The following is a 20,836-nucleotide window of genomic DNA, read 5'->3' on the forward strand; positions in this document are numbered from 1 at the left end:
GCACAAAAGGATAAATCCAAGATGGTGAAGGTCGCCTTGCACAACATGGAGTCAGCTAAAGAGAAATACAACATCCAGGTGGGTCCTTTTTGTTAAGAGAGCAAAAGAAAATCCTGGTTTAGATCAAGGGAAAATAAAAGATCTATGCTATTGAAAGGGATCGTCATGAATGTCTTTGTCTCTCTCTTCTCTCTCGTCTGTCTGTTTGTGATTTCTGTGTCGAGCCACGTGCATCTCTCAGGTAAACACGCCAATCTACCACTCAGCTCTGTGAGAAGATTGGCTCCAAAATGTTACGTAACATAACCAGAAACCCAACAATAGGGACATACGGCCTGTTTTAATCCCATTCTGTAGTGACACCTGTCTCACACACACACACACACACACATGGTAGGAAGCAGATTGAGTTATGAAAATCCAATTATATAATGATTCCTGATCTTCTTAGCTGACAACAGAATCATACCTGGCTGTGTGGAGGGATTACTTCCTGGGAGAGCGTGCACTTAATTCAACCAGCGAGCTTCAGCACCGTATGTTCAAAACAATCAGCACATTGTAAGCACGAACTGCGAGGAGGTCATGGCATGATGGAATTAATGTGGAGAAATGAATAGCGTTTGGACCATGCTGACGATATGGACACACAACAGAAGATGGTTATGCCGGAGGAGCTGAGAAGTTTCCGGTTTCTGAGAGAAGACTGTGTCCAAACAGCCAAAAGGGATAAATAAGTTTTAATTTCAGTGACATCATCATCACAAAAAGTATCTGTGTATTTCGAAAATAGTTAATATGTGAAAAAAAACAACAGTAGCACTGCTAGTGTTAAAAACGTCAAGCTCAAGCAGATTCATCTATGTCAGCAGCAACACAAACCTCCTTACCTGCTAGCTACTAGCTGCCTGCCAGCTGTTGCTAACGTTAGCCTGAGGCACACAGCACTGGACAAAAGTAGCTTACTTTTAGCTAACAGCAAAACTTAAAGTTAAAACGTAGCATGTTTAGACAGTCCTCTTCTTCACTTACCTCCTTGTAATCCTCTATGTTTGCGATACCATGTCCCCACCATGTTAGCATTGGTCAGCAACACACAACTCCTGCTAGCTAGCAGCCGCCTGCCAACTGTTGTTACCCTGAGGCGCACAGCACAGGACAAAAGTAGCTTACTTTAAGGTAACAGCAAAACTTACAGTAATAATGTAGTTTATTAAGACAGTCCTCTTCGTCACTGTCCTCCTCCATACAATCCTCCATGTTTGCATTACAAGGTCTCTACCATGTTAGCGTTCTCACTGCTTGAATTAGCAGTCTGAGATAGTCGCCATCAACATTATCCACTCTCCATTGTTTCCGTAATTAGCTGATTAGCATGAACCTGATGTATTTCACTCTCTATGCGACACTTGTAGTAACTCCTTGACTGGAAACTGTTGTACCACACATTCATTCACGCTTTTAAGGACACGAACTAACCAATCAAATAGCGCAATGAGCAGCAAAGGTCAAGGGTCACCATCATTTGCGTAATTAGAACATCAATACATAAATTAAATATATTACTATATATAATTTTTTATACATATTAATGTAAGCCAGATTGATGTTTTTTTAAATATTACAGCCTCTTTCAGGTGCAGCTTAAGACCCTGCTAACCCCCCTCCCGCCACTGTTGCCGGTGCGTGCTGATAATAAGGGATGGAGCGTGTCATCAGCTAAATAGAAATGTCGAGGTGAGGTTGAGGTGAGGGATTATGGACATCACATATAATGGCTGAATGACCATGAACAGTAACTACTGAGGGAGCAGAAAGAGATGAAGTAAATGCAATACACATAATCCCCTGGGTCAAGATGATGGACTCTACATTTCAGGTTCAATAGTCTTGACATAATCCATGATGTGGTCATTAAATATAGATTTTAGCCAACCATGCAGGCGAGGAGTGGAAAACACAATAATCTGATTTAATGAATGTGATATTAATGAAGATAAACACAGTAACAGCAAACCATGTAGCTTGTCATAGCAGGGAATGCACTGCATGTATATGAAAAGTATGAATATAAAGTACATGTATATGAAAGTAATGAAGAAGAAATAAAAAAGGAAGCTTGATGAAATTATAGGAAGGTATACGGTTATGTTATGTACCTGTAATTGTTCATATATTACTCAATAATCCTACTTCTGTTTGCACAGCTAATACACAGAGCCATGATGTTACATACTTAAGTACAGCGGGTGGCGCTATACATCTTTCACATTGGTTATTTTCCGCCATAGAAAACATAGAAGAAGAATTAGCAGCTGCGTAGTTCTTGGCACCACTTGTGGTTGTGTTTACATCTGTATCTGTAGATGAAAGCTTTCTTTTGGTAACTATATTTTTATAATCTTGTTAATCGTGATAGTTATACAGAGAGTTGCAGCGTTATGATGTTAAAAGACGACTAGCTAGTTATATCATGGTGTTAACAAACGATGCTAACGGGGGACGATAAACTGCAGCTAGCTAACCAAAAAGTTATCTTCCCCACTGTTTGAACGATGTAACCAGAGGGGACATGTGCCTTACCTTAATTTCTGCATAAGTAACGTATTGACTGGGACAAGAAAACTACTTGAGGCACAGAAAGGGCAACTATCCGTTCCTCTCTTGGTGTTGAACATGTTAATGTTGAGACGCTGTGGTTAAGACATTTACTTTATGACTATGTCAGTTCATTCCATGCGTTGTTGCAAGAGTTAACACGACCTGGACACACAAGGCAAATGACTGTACTCTTCTTTATTGTAGTATTAGCATTTTTATCTCTTTTTATGCTAATAATCTTCTTTTTAGAAGGGAAGTATTGTTGGCTTTACTCCACTAAAATTTACATTTGTAAGAATACTATTATAACAGAGTTAATTTTCACTATAGTATTTATACTTTTTCTCAAGCAAAGCAATACTGTCTGCACCCCTGCCTGATTCAGTCATAATGAAAGAAGTGAAATACAAAGACGACCACCTTGTCTCTGCAGGGCTGTATGAGCTGTGTCAGTTAAAAGCTGCACATGATGACCACAGAGCCGGCCAGCCTGGAGGGCCTGCGTGTGCTGTACCACAGCGATGACTACATAGTAGTGGACAAACACTGGGACATCCGCATTGACAGCAAGATGTGGTACGAGAAACTCACCGTGCAGGCGCAACTTCGGCACCACTTCCCTGAGTTGGCAGACCCCAGCACCTACTATGGATTCAGGTCAGAATCACACTGAGAACAGATACACCAGCACACTTACGCCATGCTTTTAAGTGGCAACAGTAAATGGACTGCACTTAAAAGGCTTTACACCACACACATTAGAGGCGGCTATGCAAAGTGCAAACCTGCCTGCCATCTAATTCCTTAGTGAGCAATTTAAGGTTCATGGTCTTACCCAAGGACACTTTAAAATGTGGACAGCCGGATCTAGGGGTTGAAAAGTCAATCTTCTGATTAGTGGACGACCTGCTCTTAATTCTAAGCCACAGCCACCCCTAACAGTGATAGTGATCATCATCTTTCTCTCTCCTCAAACGACAGGTTCTGTCATCAGTTGGATTTCTCCACAAGTGGGGCTCTTTGTGTCGCCCTCAATAAGGCTGCTGCCGGCTGGGCGTACCGCTGCTTCAAGGACCGCACAGTCACCAAAGCCTACCTCGCCCTGGTATTGAACACAAACACAGTGACACACATGTGACACTGCAAGATTAATATTTGTTCTGTTTTGTGTCTTTAAGGACAAGTCATTCATTCCAGATTGTCTTGTCTTCTCAGGTACGTGGCTTGGTGCACGAAGAGACACAAACTTTGGGCTTCTCCATAGGCAAGAATTCTTCAGAGGGGAAAACACACATGATGTGTACTGAGGGAACAGAAGGTACACAAGATCAGACTGAAAATGTTACATATGCACATATGTACTTGTTGGATACTTGATGATGCGTCTTGATCTATTTAACAGAAAAACGCTGCTTTCCTGTCTTATGTTTTACATTTAATATCTCAGTTTATAACTGACAACACATTATTTATCTAACTTCAGGTTGTGAGAACCCCAAGCCTTGCCAAACTGAGCTGACGGTGTTGGAGTATGGGCTGTATGATGGAGACTCTGTAACCAAGGTGCTACTGCAGCCACTCACTGGTAAAAACTCATTTGCTTCTTGTCATATAAGATAAAAAATCTGGTGATCAATTTTCTTTGTTCTGGACAGGTTTTCTATGTCTTGATTTCTTGATTTACCCCCCAGGCCGAACTCACCAGTTACGGGTCCACTGCAGCGCAATAGGCCACCCTATCGTTGGGGATTTCACCTACAGCTCGGGAGCAGATGTCACCCCCTACCGCATGATGCTACACGCTCACCTCCTCCACATTCCCCTTGAACCTCAGCCCCTGCTCGTCTCTGCTGAAGACCCTTTCACCCCCACCGCGGATCCAAAGTGGCTCCCTCAGCGCACGTTACGGACACTGGCGGCCACCGTGGAGGCGCTACTGGAGCAGAGGGCGGAGGAAGACAGAAAGAACAAAGAGGAGGAGAGAGAGAGGGCAAGAAGAGAAGTGGAGAGGAGGAAAGGAGGCAGGCAACGGAGCAATAAGGAGGAGAGTGAGGAGCAGAGGAGGCATTGCCAGGAATGGCTGAGTGAATGGGCTGGAGAGTGATTTTTTAATGGATTTTTATATTAAATTATTATTTAACTTTTAACTTATGACGGTCATGTAAAGCACGAATGAATTTGCGGAATCATGGAAGGATGCTGGGACATACTGAACGTCCTTTAAAGTACAGTAATGTCAATCATAATAAAGTGTTTTCATCATAAAAGTTTTGGCACCGCTGTTACTTTGCCAGGAGACACATATCCTGAAAAACTGAGAATCAAGGAAGTGAGAGTAGGCCATGACAGAGAGAGGCCACCATGACAGACCAGAAAAATAGATACTGGTCTGGAAACTACTTCAGGCTATAAATATTAAAGTGCTTTTTGCTATTAATTATAGCTCTTGTGTCTTTCTGCTGTTGGAGTTCCAAACAGCAGAAGTGCTCCTCTTCACCACCCTGTCTTCATAAACTACATTGTCCTGGATCTTCTCTCCTTCCTTAGTCATCATGCTAGCCAAAGATGCCACCAAACTGACAGCAACTAATCTGAAGGTAGCTGACAGATAGCATGTAAATAAACAGATTTTTTTATTAATTGCATTCCAGGCAGTTTTTTGTGTGTGTTTATTAAGCATGTTCATGTTGTGATGAAGATGAAAACGTGTCTTATTGTGCAGCCCTGGTTGAGGTTGATAGCTGACTTTGCTGCAAATCATTGTCAATATATAAATACAAATGAATTTTTTTTATACAGTTATTGCTGCACATTTTTTAGGGAAGCATACCTGTATTATGCGTACGTGTATGTACCTCTAAAGGTGATGATAAATCCAAATGCAATCCAATTTAAGAATCCTGTCTTTAACATACTGAAAACATATATTCGTTAAGAAAAAAGTAAAGAAATAGGGACATAATAATTTCGAGTGGACTTTTCTCATGGCCTCTGCACTGCCTAAAACAAAATCAAAGAATGTATGGGTATTTTTTAGGCCAGATTTTGTGGTCATACATTGTACTTCTTGTAAGACCACATTAAAAGTAAAATAAGATAAAGAAACCACATCTAAAACTGACAAAACTAACCCCGTCGAACAGGTCGACGAGAACTACATTACCCATAATGCCTCCGTGCTCTGTTGAGGAGCGTCAGTCATCCATAAGGAAGCGGGACATCATAACAGCAGGTTGAGCCGTGTGGGCGAAGGAAGACTGTTTTGCTTTAGGAATATCAGTTTCACCGGGTGTTCAGGTTAAGTTAGTTTATAACCTCGTTCAAAATGAGCTCCGCGGTTTTCTCGTACGAGAGTTTGGTTCACGCTGTGTCAGGAGCAATGGTGAGTTAGCCTTACTTTCACTTTTAATCCCAGTAATTGAGTGGGTAATGGCATTTTCTATTGCTATAGTTCAGTGTTCAGAAGCTGTGAATTCTACACACGAAACTTAATTTAAAATGTAACGTGCCCTGTAGTTTCAGACGTAAGATTTATAAATCTTAAAATGTTTGACCAGACATTAAATTCGGCAATAACTGGTATTAGATTTAACATACTGTCCTTGCCGAATTAAGAAGTTTGATATGGCCCTTCAGAAAATACAGTAGCTTTGATCGCTTCATGTGTTTCGTGGTATACATCCCTGGTTTGACTTATAATTATCAGATTTCCAATCGTGTTTGGTCTTAGATTACTTCCGTGAATTTCAATGAATACTGATTGTAGCCTGTTTTAGGGAAGTGTGACTGCCATGACAGTGTTCTTCCCTCTTGATACTGCCAGACTGAGGCTTCAAGGTAAGAAACAGCATTGATGCAGCCCTTTATTTAAAACCAATAGTATTACAATGTACAGCAATGTTATAAATTACATGTGTTGTGTTTTGTTTGTGTTCAGTGGATGAAAATAGGAAGGCCAAGTCAACACCCGCCATTCTGACAGAAATTATCAAAGAGGAAGGACTGTGAGTGATAAATAGTGTTAAACCAGATTCTATGTAGTTGGTTGCCAGCAAATTTCTTAAATCTATGTGTTTGATATGTCATGTGTAAAATAGACCTGGTTTTTTACACATCACAAGCACTTCACACATTTCCAGCTGAACTAACAAGATGTAAAGAAAAGATCTGTCCAATACAGCAGAGCAGAAAAAGGGCTCTAAGATGTGCCCCATGTTGTCCTCTTTCAGATTAGCCCCGTACAGAGGTTGGTTCCCGGTCATCTGCAGCCTGTGCTGCTCCAACTTTGTGTACTTCTACTGCTTCCACAGCCTCAAAGCTGGCTGGCTAAGGGGGAAACCGTCAGCACCCAGCACTGACTTACTTATAGGAATCGCTGCAGGTAAGAAAGTGCAAATCATAAGAGCCTTGTTTTTCTGTCAATTTTTGTTTCCAACACAACTTTTCCATGTGTCAAACAAGATTTGCAGATGTGGACACTGTTAGCCACAGTTAGCCACAGTTAGCGTTTGTTGTCTTGTTTCCAGGTGTTATAAACGTACTGGTTACTACTCCTCTGTGGGTGGTCAACACCAGGCTGAAGCTTCAGGGTTCCAAATTTCGCAATGAAGACATTCGCCCCACCAACTACTCTGGCATTCTGGGTAAATTGTCATTGTCTGAAGTCAGAAGTAATTCTGAGTCTGTGTTTACTCACCACACACTGTAGCTTACATTTATACTCTATACTCTTTTGTTTTTGCAGATGCATTTGTGCAGATCGTCCGTGATGAGGGCGTGGGAGCTCTGTGGAACGGGACCTTCCCGTCCCTGCTGCTGGTGTTGAACCCCGGCATACAGTTCATGATTTATGAAAGCCTGAAGAGGCAGCTGAGGAGAGGAGTTCCCAGGGAGGTGAGCATGATTCAGAGTGGGATGAGGGAGGAGTAAGGAGTATACATCTGGAGGAACGGTTTCAGAAAATTACAATATAGTGTTTTTATATTTTTTTTCAGTTTGACATTGTTGCCAATGTTCAAGATAATTTCAGGCATCAATGCCGATATTTATTTTAGTGCATGGTCCAGCTAGTTTCTCGGCTAATGCCAATATTTCTAAATAGAAAAATCTATGAGTGAGAGAAGTGGATTAAGAATGATCAAAAGCACACAAAAGTCCTATCCTGATTACATTTACATTTTTAAACTTTCTTCCATCCGAGTTATAAAATAAATGAACAAACATATGTGCTTGTAATAAGCCAATGAAAAAGGGAAGGAGGGGAGTTCAATGTCATCCCATCATCTGGATGAGTAGACGCTTGATATGCAGAGACTTTGTAATTCTGCTCACATGATTTTGGGGGAGTTGAGCACTAAAAAGAGTGTCTGCCTTAAAATCCCAAAATGCATGTGACTTCATACTAAGTGCATTTTTATTTTTATTAAGCAATTGTGGAAAATGTATTAATTAAACTCGTGTGTCCCTCCGTCCTCATATGGTGACTTAACATTTTGGGTTTACTACATCTATACCTGTACTGTTGCTATAAATAGTAACAAGCTAAAATGCTGCTTATTAGGGGCTTTATTTTTGTACATGCAAAGGGAATGTTAAATAGAAAGTAAACACGGTTTGAATAGAAATCAACAGATTAAAAGACAATTAATAGTTTTTGTTTATGACCTGTGAGTCCTTTTATTTGACCCTGTAAACCCACCAGACAAGCATAATCCTCAAAATTAAAGGTTATCACTGGTTCTCTATTTTGATGACATCATGAGATTAAACAAAAATGTGAAAAAATATGTGAAGTTTCTTTCCTTTTGCCCTCAAGCTGTCGTCTGTTGAGGTCTTCATCATCGGCGCCATTGCCAAAGCTGTTGCCACCACGGTCACATACCCACTACAGACCATACAGTCCATTCTTAGGGTAGGTTTTATGTCCACAGTATGTCTGCGAATGTTGTTTGTTTACTCTTCACTTTCTTAAAAGTTGCCATATATTAAAAATTAAAAAATATGCCATATTTGCTCATAGATTTCTTTAAATTGGAGCTTTTAAGGCAAATCTTTGTGTTTAGTTTTTTATCCTTTTTATTCTAGTTTGGTCAGTTCAACGAGTCAACAGAGAAGTCCAAACTACTGTCAAGTCTAAGGACTATCAAGTGTCTGTTGCTCAACAGAGTGAGGTGGGTACATGCACACATGCTGACACACCCACTCATGAAATTTAAGGATAAACCTGTTCATACAAGTTTTTCTTGCATGAGGCCTACTGTCCTTTTAACCAATATATGTATAACTACCCACAATCATGCAGCTCATTCATTATGCTTTTAATCCCTGGTTTCCCTCATAGGAAGTCTGGTATGTTGGGTCTGTTTAAAGGCCTGGAAGCCAAGCTGCTGCAGACGGTGCTGACTGCTGCCCTCATGTTCCTTCTCTATGAGAAAATCGCCAGCGTCACTTTCAGAGTCATGGGAATGAGCAACAACCACTACAAGAGACGCTAGCTGGAAAGATGACTACAAACATGGACGCTTGACCACAGTAAAACACTGACAGAGTGGCCCAATCCCAAACTCCACCCAAAAGTCTAAGCACTGAACACTCACAGACTTTAATGGTGTCAGGCGTGCAGTTCGTGAATCTGTGAGGGTTTGAGAACTGCATAAAAAGGAGGAATGAGACACACTTTCATGGCATCACACGTTGCCTGGAAACCAGATGGGCCATTAAATCTGATTAAAAAAGCCGACCTCCAGCATGTATTTGTGTGTCTTACAGTGTTTACATATTTTATGATAAGATAAGTTTTATTTAACAAACTATCAAAAGTCAGAAAGGCCTTAATGTTAATCATTTGCAAATATTTAATTGTTGTCACTTACAGATAAACATATTTGCGGTTCCCATTGGCGTCCACGCTCGCATTGTTTACATTTGTTCAAACTTTATTGAATACTACTTCAATGTACAAACATATGTTTACATTTCGTGGGGGGCTGAACAATCACGTTTGTATACGTCACCAAGCTCGCTATGAACTTTGGGTAAGTCCCACAGGAAAGTCTGCAAATATGCGGACTCATGGAAAGTCCGTGATTTGGCGTTGAAAAGTCCGCATCAGAGCCCTCACGCACTCTGTGATCTGACCGTCGGACAGCACTAAGCACTCGCACACTTAATCGGGAACGCGCCTCAAAGTCCGTGAGTGTGGAGATTGGGATTGGGCCACTGTAGCTATCACTGCCTACAGACCACATGATGGAGACTTTAACTTCCTGGAAATCTGTCCTTTCTGTCACAAATCTACCAATAAAATGTTACAGACTTTTAAGTCATCTGCTACTTTTTCCTTTTGTAAAAATACAAATAATTATTGGATTACCTGGAAGCAAAGGGAGTGGGACATGCAGTTGACAGTTTTCAGGTGGGAACATTCATGGAGATACAATAGATGTCAAACTTTGACCAACGATAAGAAGGACAATCAGAATCATCTTTATTGGCCAGGTATGTACACATACAAGGAATTTGACTCCTGTTTAACTTCGGCCTCAACGTAAAAGCATTAAACATTAAATATTAAACTAAAAACTACAAGCCTGCATTAAACATTAGATATTAAAAAAATATGTACAAGCTACGAGAGACAATAGTGCAAACCAGTAAGCAAACTGCAGAAACTATGTTTTCCTTATTTAATTTCACAATTTAGTGTAAAATTGTCTAATATTTATGGGAATGGCTTTAAATCTATATATACATTTTAAATCTAAGTAGTTGAGTTAAAACGATAATTATCCAATGAATTTTCGTAACACACATCATAAAAATCCATAAATATGCAAGGGTGTATTTACTTTATAATGCTTTGTGAACATATTTCTCGAAGTACAGTATATTTTATCAGCATCACACTCCAGGACCGGTGTCCGGCACACACCTTGGTACACACGTGGATCAGACGTGATGGCCTGCGCAGATCGACATGTACGCGATAGGTCTAAGCAGCACCGCAGCCGAGGGCAGATAGTCCATCCCTATGCTATACAGATCAGAGGTTCAGCAGTTACCTAACGCGACAGTAGCTCAGACTCTCATAATTACGTAAGCATCTCAGCGGCTCTGACTCTCCCTAATAACTAATAGTACTAAAGTTGATTTGTGCCTTTTTACCACTATGGATTCAACAACCGTTAAAGAAACAGAGAAGTTATGCGTCCTGTGCTGCCAGGAAGTTGAGATCTTCGCCTTAGGAAAATGCGACCACCCGGTTTGTTACCGCTGCTCCACCAAAATGAGGGTGCTGTGCGACCAGAAGTACTGTGCGGTCTGCCGGGAGGAGCTCGACAAGGTGGGCATTACTTCGCTACTGTGGCCCGGGGATGGCGCCGGGTGTTGCTAGCTAGGCCGCATCGTTCTGGCAGCCTCATTGTAGTAAATGTGTGCAATAAAACCTATGTTGGCTTTTTAATACATAAAATAACTTTCTTTTAAATAAGACAGTGCTGCGAACAGGGTCTACCAACGACTCAGACTACTTGCTCGCTGTCATTAGCTTAGCAAAAGAAGCTAACATTAGCATGTCCATCAATGTAGGATTGCTAGTTAGCTCTATTTTAACTCAGGTACAGTTAGCTAAGAGGTTTTGTTCGTAGGTCGTTGGTTTTATAAACTATCAACATTTACTGTGACGTGAATTTGTGATTCAGTGATCTGACTTCAGTCAGCTGACACCTTTTTAACTAACCAACGTGAGCAGGTTAAATGGCTCAGCGGTGGTTGGTAGCCAGCTAGTTGTTTTTACTTGTGTTCAAATTCAAACCCTCTTTTTAATTAATTTGCGTGTCGGGTGCCAGTAACGCCATTCGGTTATTTACTCATAGGTAAAGAAACGATACAAGTTGCTAACTAGACAGACTTCGGCCAACTTGTCAACTCAGCTGGTCAGTGTCACACCAGTTAGGGCCTCACTACCTGCCACGACATTCAGCAGTAACTTTAGCTGTCAACCATGATATAAGTGTTGTAATATTTGAAAGGTTCGTTGTTAATAATTATAACAGCTGGGTGTTTCTATTGGAAAATATTAAGCTGTTCAATTTTGCAAAGCTTTTCTGTTGTGGCTTGGGTTTACAAGGTGGGTATTTTCCCATAATTCCACAGGATAGCCATGACATGACGTAGTACTCTTGTGACAGCAGTGTTAAATGAGCAGCACTTTTATCAAATTCTTTACTTACAATTACAGTAAAAAAAAAAACAGCCTCAGTGTCATCAGAATAATAAACATAATTTTTTACAACCTTGCCCTACAGCCTTATTATATTATAAAGTTCAGCAGTTCTTGTGTCCTGACTTTACTGTTGTTTTCAGGTGGTGTTCGTTAAAAAACTGGAGGCCTTCTCGTGTCTGCCCTACCAGCAGTTCCACTGTGAGAAGAAGCACGATATCTTTTTCAGTGATGAGAGGATCTATGCCAAGTACAGGTACTGTTCTGCTCCATGATCCATTCTTCATGACATTGTTGTCCAGTGGCAGTTATTAATTCTAACTGGCTAATTGCTGACAACTGAAATCAATGGGAAGTCGACCAGTGTCCGTTAATTTTGCGCTAGGTCCTCAAAAAAGCAGCCATAATCTAAGTAAAAGATTGATTAAAAAACACTGTAAAAATGGCTAGATTTCTGGTAAATATAAAGAAAGAAAAACCTCCTGATTTATTGCCCTGAGAGTGCAAACAGATGATATGACAGATCATTACTCATAGTAACCATAGTAACTATAGCTAAACACATGCATGAATGGCCGGAGATGCACCTCTTGTCATCTCAGCATGCAGCAGTGTGATACATAAGTGAGTGTTTATGTTTTATGTGCAAGTATATAGCAGCCTCTTAAAGGTGCAGGGATTTATCTCCTGCACCTTTTAAATCCTGCATTATATGTCTACAAAACAGCTTTTATCTGATCTTTTTAGTCGACTAAACTGAGGAAAATCATTACGATAATAGATATATATAATTAAATTAATTGTCCTAAGTATTTTCTCTGTGTTAATAGGAGCTTATTTGCTATCTTGACTTTAGTCTCTGATTGTGTGACTCAAGTCTGATTGGGTTATCTCATGCTGTGTGTGTTTTCAGGCATCTGCTGTTGCCAGAGTGCGTCCGCTGCTCAGAGCCGAAGGTTTTCTCAAAGTTTGAGGAGCTGGAGCAACACATGAGGAAGACGCACGAGCTCTTCTGTTGCAAGCTCTGCACAAAGCATCTCAAGGTATACTAATAAACTAGCACCCTGATGGTCTGTTGGAGTGGAATAACCATCTTTATTTATATACCACCTTTTTATACAAATGTGCATCCCAATTTTCTTGAAATGGCAAGAATTAAAACAACAAAAAATAAAAATTTGCAACAAAATATTACAATTTAAATAATTAAAAATGTAAATTTAAAAAAAAGGAAAATAAGTAAATGTTGCTTATCTTGATTGAAGGAGAAACCATAACATTGTCAAGCTTCCAGTAAGCAGCACAACATTTAGTTAGTTATCTGTAAATATGTTTATAATTTTCCTTGCGATGATCCTAACTATCTCTCCCCCAGATCTTCTCCCATGAGCGTAAGTGGTACAACCGTAAGGAACTGGCACGTCACAGAGCACATGGAGACCCGGACGACACGAGCCACCGAGGACACCCGCTGTGCAAATTCTGTGACGACCGCTACCTTGATAATGATGAGCTGCTAAAACACTTGCGCAGGGACCACTACTTCTGTCATTTCTGTGATGCTGACGGTTCCCAGGAATATTACAGGTGTGTATAACTGTTGAAACGCGCACAGAAACCACATAAAGTATAGTTTTTGGGTCCTGTACAAAAAAACTGTTTAATTTTTAATTTAAACTATTCTCCTGACAGTGATTATCCATACCTGAGCGACCACTTCAGAGACAGTCACTATCTGTGTGAGGAAGGCCGCTGTGCCACAGAACAGTTCACCCACGCCTTCCGCTCTGAGATCGACTACAAGGCCCACAAGGCCGCAGCACACAGCAAGAACCGCGCGGAGGCGCGACAGAACCGGCACATCGACCTGCAGTTTAACTACGCACCGAGACAACAGAGGAGAAATGACGGTGGGTGATAATGTTGTTATTGTTTGGTGGTTTGACCTCTTCTTTGTATTTAGAGGATTCTTGTTGGTATATAACTTTAGTTTAAAGGCAGTGAATGTAACAAAACGTGTGTTCTCAGGTATGGTGTCAGGTGAGGACTATGAGGAGGTGCGACAAAGTCGAGGAGGAAGAGGAGGAAGGCCGCAGGGGGGACAGAAGAGCTGGAGATACTCCCGGTGAGTTAAGCAATGTGGTGGCTATTCCTGTACGTCAATATATAAGCCCTGTGATGCTAAGGAAAAGGTATGTGCAGGTGTACATGTGCACCTTACTTATCAAGCCGGACGTCAGGTGTAGTTTGCAATAAAAGGATGGCCGACCAAAGAGAAAACGGAGGATGTTACAGCTATTATGGCAATCTTGAATTTTTAATCATGCATGTGAATGTGCTCTTGTTCGTGCAGAGAGGAAGAAGACAGGGAGCTGGCAGCTGCTAGGAGAGCCTCCATGGCCATGCGTAGACAAGAGGAGAGAGGAGCAGTACAGGAGAGGAGTGCTCCCAAACACTGCAGAGAGGAGAGGACGGAGAGAACAGAACCAGAGGAGCCCAGACACCGGATCGGACAAATCAAACCAACAATTAAACCTCCAGGTAAAACAGGAACATTAAAGAAATATCGACAGTGTATGTTTGTTTTTCTATCTGGCTTAGTTAAACAGCGGTCCCTGAGCTCGTCTCACTTCATCATGGGATGCCTGTACGTTAGAGCAGGAGCAGGAACTGGCTCGCTCACTGTTTTCTGTTGGTCTTTTTCACAGTACGAACAATGAAGAGCAAAAATCCAGAAGAAGATGACTTCCCCGCTTTGGGAGCAACAGCTGCCACATCAATGTAACTTCTTACACACATACAAACCGTACCCCTCATTGTAAGCTCTGCTGTTCTGAGATGTTCACTCTCTGTTGTGCGTGTCTCTTTCCAGTGTAAAGCCAGCTCCTGCGGTGGTAACACAAGCCCCAACGGCTTTAAAGGAAGACGACTTCCCGAGCCTCTCAGCTGTTGCTGTGTCATCTCCCATGACCCCGGCATACTCCGCTCAGCCGAAGAAGACTTCCTCTTTCCACGAGGAGGATTTCCCCGCGCTTGTCTCCAAAATCCGGCCCCTGAAAACTGCAGCTGGCAGAAACTCTGCTTGGTCTGGCCATACTGCTGTAGCTAAACCCACCACTCAACCGCCTCCTTCCTCCAGACCTCCCCCTCCGCTCCCTTCCGCCTCCTCTGGCCCTCAGCTCCTTTCCTCCTCGACATCTTCGTCTTCACGCAGGAAAAAAAAAGTAGGGGATAACGGGAAAGCGACGTCTACTCGTTCTCCTCCCTCTTCTGACGATGACGCCGGAGGATTGACGCAGCAGGAGTTCCGCTCTGTGCCCACCATGTTGGACATCTCCTCTCTGCTCACAGTTAAAGGAGGAAACAGCAAACCCCCGACGGCGACCTCCAACACTCCAAGCCCGACCCCCAGCGTCGATCCGCCTGCCTCTAAAGCCAGCAAGAAGAAAAAGCAGCAGAAGAACACAGCTGCTCCCTCCGCGTCCGTGTCCTCAGCGTCAGGGACAACACAAAGCGCAATCTCAGTGGAAACGGCGGCACAAAAGGAGAACGTCCCTGAGAAAACCTGGAACAAACCGCTCTCTGGTGGTGTGACCGCTGCTGTGACAAGTGGACTGGCTAACGGCCACCCTGAAAAATCACAACCAATTATCAAGGAGGTCGCTGCAGTAAAACCAAACCCCAGCACAGATGCTCCTCTTGAGCCGGAGGAAGAGTTCCCTGCACTCATAACCAAGAACCCACCACCAGGTACAGCCCCCTACCTGTTATTCTCTTATGTATTTTGTGCATTATAATTATGCTCCTAAATATCAGAACTATTCCTTTAAAGATGTCTTTGCTGAATTTATCAGCTTAATTTGAGGCTAATTGCAGTTACACATGAACCATAGTTTTCTCCTGTCATGCACACTTTCATTCTGAGTGTGACAGTATTATAAATTTGATAGGAGTCTTTATTAATATTTAGCTTATTCCTCAGAAGGCTACTTTTTATCTGTGGTACCTGCCAGGTGCGAACTTCGAGTCTGAAGTCAATCTAAAATCGATTAAAGTTTAAAACGATGATCATGAAGTTAAACATATCAGTGACAGTAAGCAGACAGAACCAACACTGGCAGCAATAAAGCACAGGATGTAACCATCATTTTTGTTTGGATTTTCAAAATAAGGCGTCATAAATGTCGCGTTTTCTGATAAAGGCATGAGGGATGTCTGTTGCAGAATTTTTTATGTCACTCGGCAATTCTGCTTTGAATTTGAATAATTGATCATTTTTAATTATAAAATCAAAGTTGGGACACCCTTTTATTTAAAGGGCGGGTATTATGCTAATTTCAAGCTTCATATTTCACTCTGGGATACTTAGTAGCTTAGCATAATTTACAGTAAAAAAAACTCATTTTTCTCACACTGGTGCTCTGTGCAGGCCCTCTGCCTTAAACGACTCTGTCCCTTTAAGAAGCCCCGCCCCTACAAGCCCGCTTTCTTCTCATCGGCCAGCTCTCTGAAGCCTGCCGAGGTTGTAGAAAAAAACAGTGTGAAACCTGGCGTTCACAGCAGCCTGCAGACTGAGCTGAGAAGCCTGGGGATTACTCCAACATACTTTTACCTACAGATTTGAAACTTCACCCACGTTTAGTCTTGACATCCAACATTGTAACGTTATATGTCTTCAAATGTGAAACAGCATACCCCCTCTTTAAACTAACTTCATATTAATGCTGCCTAGTAGCTCACGTTTTATTTAATCATTCAGGCTTCAAGACCTCCTTCCCGGTGAAAGCCTCGGCTCCTGCCTCCTCCTCATCTATGCCCCCACCTCCGCCCGGCCTGGCAGTCTCAGCCCCTAAACCTCCCCCGGGCTTCACCGGGATCCCCCTCAACAGCAACGTGGTGGAGCCTGCTCCTTCTGCCGTCAACCTGTGAGACAACTTGCTTTTTTTTAAAATATCCTTTAAGTTGAGGTTGGCCTTGTCAGGTACTAAGTGGGTCTTTTAATCTCCCAGACCCCCCAAGATGTCGAGCAATGGTTACCTGGTGCCAGATGACTTCCATCAGAGGAACCTGGAGCTGATCCAGTCCATCAGGAAGTACCTCCACAACGACGAGTCCAAGTTCAACGAGTTCAAGAACTACTCTGCACAGTTCAGACAGGTTCTCACCACATAAGCTTTCAAATGATCACTCTTAGCTATTGTGTTTCTTACCACATATTTTAGTTCTCTACCACATTCATGTTTGAGTTGTATCTCCTTATTCTCTCTCTCTTCGTACGCAGGGTGTGATATCAGCTGCCCAGTACCACCGCGACTGTAAGGACCTGCTCGGAGAAGACTTTAACTGCATCTTCAACGAGCTGCTGGTTCTCTTGCCGGACACGGGCAAGCAGCAGGAGCTTCTGACTGCCCACGGAGACTGTAAGGCGCTGGAGAAGCAGTCGGGCGCCGGGGGAGGGAAGAAAAACAAGAACAAGAAGAACGCCTGGCAGAAGCCGACCACAGCGGACAACGCAGCAGCTGAGCTGGACTGCCAGGTGTGCCCCACTTGCAGACAGGTACTGGCCCCTAAAGACTTCAACTCCCATAAGACCCTGCACATCAGGGACAGCGAGGAGTTCCCTTCCTTGCAGTCAATTAGCCGCATCATCAGCTAGCCTTTGTTTTTTTTCACCTGCTCAGTTTGCCAATGAGGGGCGAATGTTCTGATGCCCCGTCAAAGCCCTGCAGCTGCCAGTGTGGGGAAACAGCAGCCTGTTCTCCCGTGTGACCAACTGAGTTTGGATCTAATATCTCATTGCAAATTGGAATCTAACATGGTTCATGGTGTTTTTTCTTTCAGTGGGGACAACGATGAATTGTTCTGTTCATGGTTTCACAGTTTAGACACACAGGGTCGTCCCATCTTAACCTCATTTCCACTCGCGCATCTTCTGAGGCTGTCTCCAGCTGGAACTGGCACTTTCATTTATTTAATGAACGAGGAGAGACTATCTTATGTTTAACTGATTTCATTGCTCTCTAACGCATCAATTAGTATTGATACATTTTCTACCTTGCTTTGTGTTTTCGTTTTAACAGAAGAAGATGAAATGTATTTTGTTAACATCAGAGTTGATAATTTATGTATGATTCCCCGGCGGGGCTGTTTGGTTAATCAACGAAATAAACAGAAACATGCTCAGTTCAACGATTTAGCTCCACATCCACATTTCTTTAAGTGTAGCAGTTTTAATTGCTTTGAATTGTTCGTTGCTTTGTGCAGAAGAAGGGGCTGTTAGAGGCGGTATGTGGGAGGGTGAGGAAGAAGTAAAAGCTGTTTCAGGAACAAAACTAGGTTCACAGTTTAGACAGTGATTGTGCACATTTCTTTTATTCCGTTCACGTCTCTCACCGTTAGATTTGGTGTATCGGCTGATTGATGAAGTGGTTAATAAGTGCGGTGGTGTGACACAAGGTTTCAACTGGAAACTCAATGCTGTTTGTTTTCCACACTCATGTTTGAATAATATACATTTTAAAGATCAGCCATAAAATGAGACGATAACCTCTTTTTATGAGCGTTCACGTTTTGTTAAAGGTTCCATGAAGAAATAACCTGTTCTGTCATAAAGCTCAAACATTATCATTCCATCTTTTCCCGTCTCGGCTCGTTCTCCGTTTGAAGTCCAGCTTTGACACACTGGGCATGTTCGCTCTGTTTGTTAGGGGACACACGATCTTTTCATCTTCTCTCTCAGGACACTTAGCTCGCATTGAAGCCCACCTGTGTGTGCGTCTGTCTTCTGTGTGTTTGAAAGCGTCTGTGTGTGTGTCTGTGTGTGTGTGTCCACACATGAGCAGCAGCTTACTCTTTCTTTCTGTCTGGTTTCAATAAAGCTGTTTCTGTCAGCACTGGTTGTTTCTCTCTTTGTTCAAGGCATGTCTTATATAAATGTGTGTGTGTGTGTGTGTGTGTGTGTGTGTGTGTGTGTGTGTGTGTGTGTGTGTGTGTGTGTGTGTGTGTGTGTGTGTGTGTGTGTGTGTGTGTGTGTGTGTGTGTGTGTGTGTGTGTGTGTGTGTGTGAGAGAGATAGATAGATAGGGAGACACGTTGGGTCGTGGAATGTGTGGTGATTGTAAAGATGTGGTTAAACATAAACAAGTGTTTTTAATCATCGATAATACACATTCTGGCTAAATAGAAACAAACTGTGTTACTTCCTGTCAATCCTCTGCTTGTTACAGCTGTGGGTCAGGAAGTCATACATGTTACTCATGTAGCATTAGTGTAGTATTTGATATCTATGGCATTTGTATGGGCCAGACAGAGCTTTTATCTTGTCTGCTACGTTATGTCTGCCTTTGAAATCCACGACTTAGATGTTGTTTTCCTCTAAACTCAAAACACTCCAGAAGGCTTCAATTGCGGATTAAAATGACTATTTCTTTCTCACAACAATTAATCCCTGTTTGTGTGTTTATTCTGAGTACAACTACGTAGTTAACTAGTGCTGTTTGTTTTCATTATTTAGCACTATTTATTTATGTAGCACTAGTTAACTAGTGCTGTTTATTTATTTAGCACTAGTTAACTAGTGCTGTTTATGTATTTTCAGGGTTCAACTAGTTAACTAGTGCTAATGATTATTTATTTATCACTAGTTAACTAGTGCCGTTAATTTGTCTATCACTAGTTAACTAGTGCTGTTTATCTATTTAGCACTAGTTAACTAGTGCTGTTTATGTATTTTCAGGGTTCAACTAGTTAACTAGTGCTAATCATTATTTATTTAGCACTAGTTAACTAGCGCTGTTTATTTATCACTAGTTAACTAGTGCTGTTTATGTATTTTCTGGGTTAAACTAGTTAACTAGTACTAATCATTATTTATTTATTTATTTATTTATTTATCACTTGTTAACTAGTGCTGATTATTTAGCATTAGTTAAGTAGTGCTGTTTACTTATTGAGCAGTAGTTAACTAGTGCTGTTTATGTATTTTCTGGGTTAAACTAGTTAACTAGTACTAATCATTATTTATTTATTTATCACTAGTTAACTAGTGCTGATTATTTAGCATTAGTTAAGTAGTGCTGTTTACTTATTGAGCAGTAGTTAACTAGTGCTGTTTATGTATTTTCTGGGTTAAACTAGTTAACTAGTACTAATCATTATTTATTTAGCACTAGTTAACTAGCGCTGTTTATTTATTTAGCACTAGTTAACTAGTGCTGATTATTTATTTAGCACTAGTTAACTAGTGCTGATTATTTAGCATTAGTTAAGTAGTGCTGTTTATTTATTGAGCAGTAGTTAACTAGTGCTGTTTATGTATTTTCTGGGTTAAACTAGTTAACTAGTACTAATCATTATTTATTTAGCACTAGTTAACTAGCGCTGTTTATTTATTTAGCACTAGTTAACTAGTGCTGATTATTTAGCATTAGTTAAGTAGTGCTGTTTATTTATTGAGCAGTAGTTAACTAGTGCTGTTTATGTATTTTCTGGGTTAAACTAGTTAACTAGTACTAATCATTATTTATTTAGCACTAGTTAACTAGCGCTGTTTATTTATTTAGCACTAGTTAACTAGTGCTGATTATTTAGCATTAGTTAAGTAGTGCTGTTTATTTATTGAGCAGTAGTTAACTAGTGCTGTTTATGTATCTTCTGGGTTCAACTAGTTAACTAGTACTAATCATTATTTATTTAGCACTAGTTAACTAGTGCTGTTTATGTATTTTCTGGGTTAAACTAGTTAACTAGTACTAATCATTATTTATTTATTTATCACTAGTTAACTAGTGCTGATTATTTAGCATTAGTTAAGTAGTGCTGTTTACTTATTGAGCAGTAGTTAACTCGTGCTGTTTATGTATTTTCTGGGTTAAACTAGTTAACTAGTACTAATCATTATTTATTTAGCACTAGTTAACTAGCGCTGTTTAGTTATTTAGCACTAGTTAACTAGTGCTGATTATTTAGCATTAGTTAAGTAGTGCTGTTTATTTATTGAGCAGTAGTTAACTAGTGC

The 20,836-nt window shown here is 41.2% G+C and overlaps 3 protein-coding genes across 4 annotated transcripts; all 3 read left to right on the plus strand.

Moving 5' to 3' along the window:
- The first annotated feature begins 2,302 nt into the window (after positions 1–2,302).
- On the plus strand, positions 2,303–5,241 carry rpusd1 (RNA pseudouridine synthase domain containing 1). The gene is made up of 6 exons (XM_069676236.1): positions 2,303–2,383; positions 3,035–3,258; positions 3,583–3,706; positions 3,817–3,919; positions 4,085–4,186; positions 4,293–5,241. Exons 2-6 carry the CDS (start codon positions 3,068–3,070, stop codon positions 4,703–4,705), a joined length of 933 nt encoding a protein of 310 aa, XP_069532337.1. The 5' UTR covers positions 2,303–2,383; positions 3,035–3,067; the 3' UTR covers positions 4,706–5,241.
- A 575-nt stretch (positions 5,242–5,816) lies between these two features.
- slc25a17 (solute carrier family 25 member 17) lies at positions 5,817–9,907 on the plus strand. 2 transcript variants are annotated; one of them, XM_069676116.1, is made up of 9 exons: positions 5,817–5,983; positions 6,378–6,438; positions 6,539–6,605; positions 6,831–6,982; positions 7,128–7,244; positions 7,346–7,494; positions 8,417–8,512; positions 8,686–8,771; positions 8,942–9,907. In XM_069676116.1, the coding sequence occupies exons 1-9, from the start codon at positions 5,927–5,929 to the stop codon at positions 9,093–9,095; spliced, it is 939 nt and encodes a 312-aa protein (XP_069532217.1). In that variant the 5' UTR covers positions 5,817–5,926; the 3' UTR covers positions 9,096–9,907. The 2 variants fall into 2 exon arrangements, with proteins under 2 accessions (XP_069532217.1, XP_069532218.1); XM_069676117.1 differs by having other exon boundaries at positions 5,908–5,983; positions 6,383–6,438.
- An 814-nt stretch (positions 9,908–10,721) lies between these two features.
- Positions 10,722–19,260, plus strand: znf598 (zinc finger protein 598). The gene is made up of 12 exons (XM_069676396.1): positions 10,722–10,942; positions 11,965–12,077; positions 12,735–12,864; positions 13,197–13,408; positions 13,514–13,731; positions 13,850–13,946; positions 14,175–14,362; positions 14,530–14,602; positions 14,694–15,571; positions 16,581–16,746; positions 16,831–16,978; positions 17,103–19,260. The coding sequence occupies exons 1-12, from the start codon at positions 10,769–10,771 to the stop codon at positions 17,475–17,477; spliced, it is 2,772 nt and encodes a 923-aa protein (XP_069532497.1). The 5' UTR covers positions 10,722–10,768; the 3' UTR covers positions 17,478–19,260.
- Positions 19,261–20,836: the final 1,576 nt, after the last annotated feature.

Source organism: Semicossyphus pulcher, unplaced genomic scaffold (genome assembly GCF_022749685.1).
Source record: "Semicossyphus pulcher isolate SPU_LCO1_2020_fin unplaced genomic scaffold, fSemPul1.0.p SCAF_25, whole genome shotgun sequence".
Classification (NCBI taxonomy): domain Eukaryota; kingdom Metazoa; phylum Chordata; class Actinopteri; order Labriformes; family Labridae; genus Semicossyphus; species Semicossyphus pulcher.

Excerpts from the sequence above, each read along its gene's own strand:
- rpusd1 (XM_069676236.1), top strand. The coding sequence starts at position 3,068 with ATGATGACCACAGAGCCGGCCAGCCTGGAGGGCCTGCGTGTGCTGTAC. Across the intron at positions 3,259-3,582 it reads AGCACCTACTATGGATTCAG|GTTCTGTCATCAGTTGGATT; the intron begins GTCAGAATCACA and ends CTCAAACGACAG. Across the intron at positions 4,187-4,292 it reads GCTACTGCAGCCACTCACTG|GCCGAACTCACCAGTTACGG; the intron begins GTAAAAACTCAT and ends TTTACCCCCCAG.
- slc25a17 (XM_069676116.1), top strand. The coding sequence starts at position 5,927 with ATGAGCTCCGCGGTTTTCTCGTACGAGAGTTTGGTTCACGCTGTGTCA. Across the intron at positions 6,439-6,538 it reads TGCCAGACTGAGGCTTCAAG|TGGATGAAAATAGGAAGGCC; the intron begins GTAAGAAACAGC and ends GTTTGTGTTCAG. Across the intron at positions 6,606-6,830 it reads ATTATCAAAGAGGAAGGACT|ATTAGCCCCGTACAGAGGTT; the intron begins GTGAGTGATAAA and ends GTCCTCTTTCAG.
- znf598 (XM_069676396.1), top strand. The coding sequence starts at position 10,769 with ATGGATTCAACAACCGTTAAAGAAACAGAGAAGTTATGCGTCCTGTGC. Across the intron at positions 14,603-14,693 it reads GCAACAGCTGCCACATCAAT|TGTAAAGCCAGCTCCTGCGG; the intron begins GTAACTTCTTAC and ends GTCTCTTTCCAG. Across the intron at positions 16,979-17,102 it reads ACTCTGCACAGTTCAGACAG|GGTGTGATATCAGCTGCCCA; the intron begins GTTCTCACCACA and ends CTTCGTACGCAG.